The 8,837-nt window shown below is 34.1% G+C and overlaps 1 protein-coding gene across 1 annotated transcript; it reads right to left on the minus strand.

Moving 5' to 3' along the window:
* LOC117343787 (ankyrin repeat domain-containing protein 24-like) lies at window positions 1–5,849 on the minus strand. The gene is made up of 5 exons (XM_033906285.1): window positions 5,727–5,849; window positions 5,065–5,410; window positions 3,719–3,820; window positions 2,792–2,998; window positions 1–1,430 (listed from the first exon to the last, which is right to left on the minus strand). Exons 2-5 carry the CDS (start codon window positions 5,378–5,380, stop codon window positions 1,231–1,233), a joined length of 825 nt encoding a protein of 274 aa, XP_033762176.1. The 5' UTR covers window positions 5,381–5,410; window positions 5,727–5,849; the 3' UTR covers window positions 1–1,230.
* Between the last annotated feature and the right edge of the window lie 2,988 nt (window positions 5,850–8,837).

Below are 8,837 nucleotides of genomic sequence, written 5' to 3' on the forward strand. Positions count from 1 at the left end.
TAGAAAATGAAAGCATTTTATTTAATTAAAAAAAAAATCCAATATTACAATTGAAAAATCGGGACTGATTAAAACGTTATTGTTGCAGCATATACATTATCAATAAAGCATGCAAATATCTCAACTCTATTATTAGGTAGCAAAACAAAAACAACAGTTATACATATCATATACACCTGCACATTGATATCAAGGTTGCCCTGCCACCTAGATAATAGCCTTTGTCACGGACGACATAGTAAGGGACAAAGACTACCAATCACTGTCAAGTTGGGCCGTAAAATCTATCGTAGAGACCAAAGGTTGGTCATTAAACTGCATTTACGGAGGAAGCACTATCTTGTCCTTGCTAGAGGGTATCTTTTGGGTGCGAAATTTAGGGCTAACATTTCACTATAAATTTTTGGTACTGCTCATAAAACCCCAAGGTAAACACTTGATGAAAAAGAAATATCAACTTGCGTTAACCTAAAAAGACGCAATTTTGGCTGATGCCATTATATTATAAAATTTTCATTTCTTGAACAAGTCCCTTTAGTTACTTTGAAAGCAGAAAATAGTGACATTCGAAAGTATCACATTGATCAATATAGATATCGATTACGTACTGAGGCTTTGTATCAGTTAACGATTACATACAACTCCCTGTTATGTCCGTGAGGTTAACGTGAAGTAAATCCAAACAGTTACAGTGCTGTTTCAAAAGTCGATGATTTAATTGTTCTACATATGTATAAACATTGTCAGAGACATTGTATTCAAAATTTAGGTATTCATTATTACAATAATTTTTTCCTGTTATTTTCAGTTCTGTTTGGTCCTTTTGTCCTGTTTTTTTTCCTATAAAAATGCACATTTCAAATACGGACATTGTTTTTGATATCTTTAGTTCTATATTTTCAAATAAAAATTGAGGACTTTAAAGTTTATGTTGTGTACTTTGGACCAATCAAACAACACGGTCATTAGGTTCGGTTATATTTTGTCTCCGATTCATTAACACACCGAAAATCTACAATGCTTGCCCACATCAACAATACAGGTTTATACATTAAGTAATCAGAAATCATCAACACAGGAATTATATATTATAATACTGTTAGTCCAAAACAGACACTTTAGCACTATGTTTTTTAAATACAATATATAGTCAAACTAATTGTTCCGTGTGATGATCGAATTCTCATTTGCATATTATTCGTATTTGTCCAAGAACATCCAAGTCACTGTTTAGGATCCACGGGTTTGAAACACTTTCTGTAAGTAAGTCAGTCGAATGGTTTTGATCAGTTCCGGTTTCTCGCTTTTCTTACTTTTGATTCCAGCTTTAGACAATACTTGTTTGTAAAATTTTTCATCTTTCTGGAATAAGCAAGAAGAGCATTCTCCGGCTTTTTTCAGCCACTCCGAGTCTTTCCTAGCTGTGTAACCTGGAACAGAATGAGTATTTAATTTAATTAGTTTTTAGCGTCTAAGCTAACTTTAACATAATTCGTCACTGCTTTTTAAATATAGAAAACTGTTTTAATTTAATATGACTTTGTGGATTATATTCATTGTGTAAGTAAACGATTAAGATCGAATATCACAATAGCTAAAATTTATTAACAACTACATATTTGACCCTGATACCAGTAACAATTTTGAAAACTTAAATCCGTCGACATTTTTTTATTCATAATTCAAATTATTATAGAGTAGAGTTATGACTATTGACCCTTTCCTTTTGAAAAATGTAACCTACAACCCTTATGGAATGCAAATTTACATTTTTATACGACTTTAAATAATTTATAGTTTTATTTTATTAGAATATCTTGCGTTGCTATAAGTGAAGGCATACTATTAATATTAGCTTGGCATTTGAGGGTCACAGTATAATACTAGTAATAAAACGAATTCTTATGTAGGCATCACATATTTAGATTTATATAACATGAATAATTCATGAATAAAATATGGCCTTAAAGAGTTTAATAACACTGAAAACGGACCTACTCTGATCCCCTGTAAATCAGACTTATTGTAATGACAGGTACACTAACATACATGTATATGAACTGATCACGTGTCATAAGTGGTAGTACCGCATGGTAAATTAGAAACACGTGTTCAGTTACACTGACACGTGCTCGGCGGAGGTGTTTATAGTTTGCAATAAAAAAACGTTTATTACCATGTGACATTACTGGATTGAATTGTGGGTCATGTTTGTTTAATCGTCCCATTTATGCCAATTTTAGGTATAGTTTTCATACAGAGTACATGGTCGACGAGATGGTTGGAAATTCAACTAATTTTGTTTTAGGATTTGGGTTGGTATTGTTTAACGTCCTATCAACAACTAAAGCCAAAACCAAATTACATTAGTTTAGGTAATTTCTTCTAGAATTGCACAATCTACATAATCATGTTAACATAACGTTATTTGTTTAATATGCATTGCTGCCATACAGACAACCTCGCAGTAGCGAAATTATATGTGTGTAGCAACTAAGAATGTACAATAGGAAACTTCGTATTCAGTGATTTAATAAGAATTAATAAATAAAATCTATCGTGGTAGAAAGTTATATTTATTTTTTGTACTGTTGTCATCTACGTTTTCTAGTTAATATGTATTTTGCTTAATTTTCTAATTATGATAATAAAGCAGTCATTTGATGGATTCACTACTTAGTTATTGGGTTACCGCCTACGAGGTTGCCTATTGGCAGGTTTCGTGTCACTATACACATATACAAGCCTGGTAGATGACGTCTTTGTCCGTATTTAATTGTGTAGTACATACCTGATTTTAGTATTTTCCTGGCAATGTCAAGTGTTTGGAGGTCAGTTGCATAAGTGGCGAAGTGGAGTGCTGAGTGACCTTCAAGGTCAGTCTGATTGACGTCACATCCACACTTCAACAGATGTAAACATGACCTCTCCGACCCCAGATGTAAGCCAATCAGAAACGCAGATCGCCCCATGTGGTCTACGTCGTTAATTCTAGCTCCTGTAATGATTAATGGTATATCGTAAAAAGTAATTCGTCGACTGTCCTCAAAAAGATATAAACCTGTCAGTCGGGGAAACACCGGGGTTAGCAGAACATTACCGCAGGAATTCCCAGTCGTGGGAAGGCAAGAATTGTATCGATATATCATCGAACTTTCATCGGACCTTTTTTTCTGTTTCATTTTTTTCTCCGTGACAAATATCACTGCCATTACATAGATAACGTGACTACCATCGTTGTTGGTAACTAATAATATACATTGTTTTTTTATTGGATGGGTTTCTATTCAATGTCCATCGGTTATGCTGTCGTCTAAATAAATTTGATCTTTTGCGCAGGAGTTTTTTTGTATATATATTTTTTTTATTATTGTTTAACTTCCTAATAACACCTATTGTCATTTAAGGATGGCCTCCCCTGCTCGTAATAAGATGTATATGACCAAATATTCAACAAATACATATACCTTAATCAATAACTTAATCGTTGTAATACTCTTAATTGTAAAACTTAAATAACAATAATCGTTCACTTATACTTTCGTTTGAATTGCTCTGAATGAAATTTTTGATTTCCCTTGCTATTAGTTATATTAGTTATATTATACAATCAAATCACGTTTGTCATTTTTGAAACAAATCAAAACTTCTTTTCAAAACAAATAGGTTAGGGGTATCGATGTGCATGGATATTTTAGAAATTATATTTCACACCTACCTGACTTAATCAGCAACTTTGTCATCTCGATATCGTCCTTTATGGTAGCATACATCAGGGGAGTTTCACCAGCTTTATTGGCGGCGTTTACATCACAGCAACCTTCAAGGGAAAATCAAATCGCAAATTGAAGATAATTTAAAATTCTTAAATTACGATCAGGTCATATTATTGTTCGAATTATGATGTTGAAACGAAACGTTGAACAGCCTTGATTCGGCCGTACGTTTTCATACTTTGTTTCAATGTCACTTTTTTTCTTAATTTTAGAGCTGTGAAATTTGAAAATTAATATAAAACCATGTTTAGCTTTCGTTAAACAACGATACATGTCTGCTCCACTGACTACATGCAAATTCATAACTCATTTATTTTCGGAGGAACACATTCATCATGTATTGCTGCATTGTGTGTAGGTGGCATGTTCTTCCTAAATTCTATGTCTACGAAGTCATGACCAGTGTCCTATGACACATAAAGAATGACTTTTTTAATCAAAGGAGTCGCACCCCAACCACAAAGTCACGGCATACACACTAGCTATTTTATTGACCTTTTGAACTACTCAATTATTGGGTCAAACCGACAGACAGAATAGGCCCAGATTGTCTCATCACACGGCAAATTTATCACACTATATCACGACAACATCATTCGTTTTTGGACATGTCTTGGTAAATTAAATTACCATTACCTCGAGTCACTTCCGCATGTGAATTTTATTAGCAGATACATTGCTAGTTTAGCACTGTTTCAACATGAAGTTATGTCAATTGTTAACGTTATTCCCGAGGTGTATGTCACAACTCTATACCTTGCAATCACAGCTGATATTTATGTCATTACTGGCATCTATCCTACACAAAATCTTAGTCTGTCAGCGAACCTTTATATTTACATGTATTTATATTGCTATTTTATTTCTGACAATACTGAATGCTTTACAACATAAAAATGGACATTTGAATAATGCATACCTTAACATCTTATAATTGTTTGTAAACAGCAATGACTATGTATTGATTTCAAAAATAATGTGTCCATACACTGTATACCTCACTATACCTTAGCAGATATTTTTTTCTCTACCGTCTCCCCGAAATATTTTTACTTACAAGATTTCTTATCCAAATATTTCAATGCATAGTTTACTATCTATTGTCGAAAAGTTTTAGATATCGATGCATACTTTACTTTATTGATTTGGTTTTGTATGGCTTAACGTTCTATCAACAGTTCGTAGCATTAAAATACGACATCCCCTGTGTGCGGGATGCATGCGTGTCATAATTATGCGTGTTTTAGGAGGCTGCAGTATATTCGTGTTTGTCGGGCACGAGACCTACCTTGTTTGATAAAAAGTTTCAGAACATCGTTGCTTCCGGCGTCTACTGCCTCATGTAATGGAGTAATTCCTTCATTATCTCCCACATTTGGGTCACATCCGGCAGCAAGAAGCTGAATAGCAACTTCCGGTTGGTCATATTGTGCTGCATAGAAAAGCAGACTTCTTCCATGGGAGTCAAGTTTGTTAACCTCTTCACAACTACATTTATGCACATGTGTAGACTTCTGTGAATCGGAACATTTCCTCCTGCGTTTAAGCAAAGGCGTCGACCATGACAACAAACTCCAGCTCGAACCTGATGACGTGATAGTCATAGCGAATTTACACAGAAATCGTTATAAGACCTGAAATAGAATATTAAAAAACTTATTTTCGTAAAATAATAAATAATACGTTATCGATACATACTTATGTTAAGAAATACAAATGAAGTAAGATGTACCACAGAGTGTAGTTATAGTCAATTAATTTTCAATTTAAATGCGCCGTTTCTCTCTTTCTACCATTCAATGGCAAATTAACTTTTTATTTTAAGTCATTTGCTAACCAATAAAAAAAATCAAACAAAGTCAGTAATGTCATATATTACATAATAATTATATCCAAGGGTATGCCATAATGATCTATACTGTGTTAAAGATCGAGTTATGTATCACTTACCTTCACGTGTGGAACGAAGTCTCTCCTTTCGCAGGACTGACAAAAGTGATACACAGGACGGACTGAGAAACCCTAAATATATTCCCGTACTTTTCCTTACCTGTCACGGCTGTTCATCACCGACACGGTAAATCCCGCCTCTTTTATCCCCAGGGCTTCCAACATTCCAGAACTATGATACGTCATTGAAAGGTGTGTATATATATATCCTATTGTCAAGCATTTACACCTGGAACCCGACTGTAAAAAGTTAGAGGGAAGAATTTAGAATACAAAACTGAGAGTGATTATTTATACGAATTGGTAAAAAGAACATTGATGGATCCTAAATAATGACATAGGGATTTTCTCTGAAACTTGAAACTCGCAATTTTCCCAAAAAGAAATCGCGTCGGATTTATAACAGCCCAGGGCACTAATGTCGTTTTTACGTCAATCACTCTATGTATAAAATATTAGCCCCGCCTACAATGTGCCAAAGGTAGCCTGTGGAGATGAGTATTTACGTTGTTTGTTGTGCCCGTCACCATGAGGGTCCGGTAATTATGAGGCTTGACCTCGCCGACCGGACAGTCACGTATTATATAACTATATATATTTGACATCCTTATGCCAAATGTTATAGCAATGTTTTTGTGCAATAAAAACAAAACAACCTGTTAGTATTTATACTTCCTAGACACTTTCTTCGCACCTGGACAACCTATCATCTCAAACATTTTCCTGTTTTCGTTTTTATTAGTGATATGAGGAATTGTTTGCTATGTTTTCGTTTGTTTATGTCATTGTAAGTTAAGGCCATAGATGATGGGCTGACTGAATAGTAATTTACAGCGACATCGCGCTTAAATATCATTTTACTTTTTGTGTGGACAACTGCATAACATATCGATCGACAAAACATATCTACTTTGGTAACACAAAACAGCTTTGTAATACAGTAAGTATACTGCAGCTTATATGTGTAAGGAGGTCGGCTACAAACAGTAGTCGTAGATAATTAATTTTGTAATTTAACAACAAACATTGCTATTCATCACACTTTAATGAAATGAAAACGTAAACTCATATGTCCTTGTATAAAAAAGTCACACGACACCAAAATTGGATCTACGTAATATCTGCAAGGAAAAAATATAGAGATATAACACGTGCAGATAGAAATCATAAAAGTGTAGGGACTGACACCAATGTCGTATTGCAGATTAACATATCAAGATATTTTAATTAAAACCTGCACCGTTAATCTAAGTCTCAAAGTAATTGTTTTCCCTAGCACCTGTGTAATAGATGAGGTGCATAAGGCTGGTCTATGTCTTTTAATACAATGATGATTCTTATAAACATAAGAAATTAATTAACATAAAATCATCGGTTCGTTATTTTGTGGTGATTAGGATAAAGCGCTTCTGGTAATATTGATTATACTTATAATATATCATCCTCATTTCCATGCATGCTATCGTAAATAGAGCATCCTAGCGGAGGTAATGTATTGCATTGTTTTAGGGCCAAAACAGCAAAGCATTGCAGCAGATACGGAGAACTTTAACAGACACAAAGTACACCAAACTCAAACGTTAAAAAGTGAAAATCTAAAATTCACCGATATCAAGTTGCTGCCATATTAAATATGATTGCATAGTTATATTGCATGATAATAGAGGGAGAATCTTCGTAAAAAATGTAAACGTTTGAAATGTGTGTATGGCATATGCGCAAACGGGAGAGGAAAATTTCCTCTACTTTTCACCCAATTTGTCCACATTAAGTGGAATATCGCTCAGTGCGGAGATGTAATGGCCGAAATATTGGTTCTGTCACGACAGGACGCTTTATTGATGTTTTGATGTACATACAAGCATTATTTATACATTTTATTTAACGTGTTTACGCCTATCTCTTTTTCGATAATTCGTTTTTGACAAACGCAGTACACTTTAAACTCCCATCATGAAGAAGAATCCGAAACACCTCGAACAGCTTTCTGACCAATCTCGGTATCATTTAGTACATATGTTACAATGACGTGTATTTATTGTGTATAAGAAAACAGTTGACCTTAATCCCGTACCAACTGACCTAATTATTTATTCCATACCTGTCTGGAGTGCTAAGCTGCGTCACACAAGATCACTGCTGACAGCTATGTGACTACTAAACTCATCTGTCACATTATATAAGCCATCACATGTTTCTGCCTCTGATCGTTTTGATGTCACCTAACAACTGGTACAACATAAGAGAGAAAGGAAAAGAACGTATGTCAGTCTCAATCAAACGTTATGACTATATTATCTGTCGCCTACTTCTTGCTTTTGCAGTTCCCGAAGACATAACTTATCTCGGATCTTTAGTTCTTTCTGTCAGTATCAACATAATTTTTAATAAGTTGACCTATAAAAAATAACGAATCATTGCCACTATCAAAATGTGTTGATATCTGCCTTCGGCGTTTGTGTAGTGATCGAGTACGTCTTTTACCATTTTTTAAAAATGTTTCTTTATTACCTCTTAACCCACAATTTATCGGCTATATTGATATTTTTATTCTGCGTTTATGGACCGTTAAGAGCATATACTTCAACAAGTATTGATATCATTATCCTATATCAAATGTTATTGATCGTAGTGAATAAACAATGAATGATCTGAATACATGTCTGCTTATTTTGATTGATATAAACAAATTTAATATTTTCCCTTCCAACACATTTCTGCCGTAAGTGATATAGTTCCGAGATTATGACAATACGTCGTCCGGTTCGCAAACAAGACACTATTGTTTATAATGTATTGCTGTTTTTGGTTAACGGGAACATGTTTTAATCTATAAATATTACACATCTCTTGATTTAATAATATCGTGTATTGAAATATGCTTAGCATTGGTAAATACAACTAGGTCAGTTTCGTAGCTAAGGAATCTTGCACTTTATATATATTCATGTCTCCATAGCCGAGTGTCAAGTATCGTACAGGGATTTCAGTCGATAAGATTCGTCGCCTCGGGTTCAGTGTATCTATCATTATTTCATTCCTTTATAATTTTTACTTAGTTCTTTTTTTTGAATTAGTTGTAATTAACAAAAGCCAGATTTTCTAACATTA

Source organism: Pecten maximus, chromosome 15, assembly GCF_902652985.1.
Source record: "Pecten maximus chromosome 15, xPecMax1.1, whole genome shotgun sequence".
Classification (NCBI taxonomy): Eukaryota; Metazoa; Mollusca; class Bivalvia; order Pectinida; family Pectinidae; genus Pecten; species Pecten maximus.

What these genes read in the sequence shown, in the direction of transcription:
- LOC117343787 (XM_033906285.1), bottom strand. Translation starts at nt 5,380, where the DNA reads ATGACTATCACGTCATCAGGTTCGAGCTGGAGTTTGTTGTCATGGTCG. An exon ending in GAAACTTTTTATCAAACAAG is followed by an intron (nt 3,821 to 5,064) that starts GTAGGTCTCGTG and finishes TTTCCCTTGAAG; the next exon opens with GTTGCTGTGATGTAAACGCC. An exon ending in CAGGAAAATACTAAAATCAG is followed by an intron (nt 1,431 to 2,791) that starts GTATGTACTACA and finishes ATTCTGTTCCAG; the next exon opens with GTTACACAGCTAGGAAAGAC.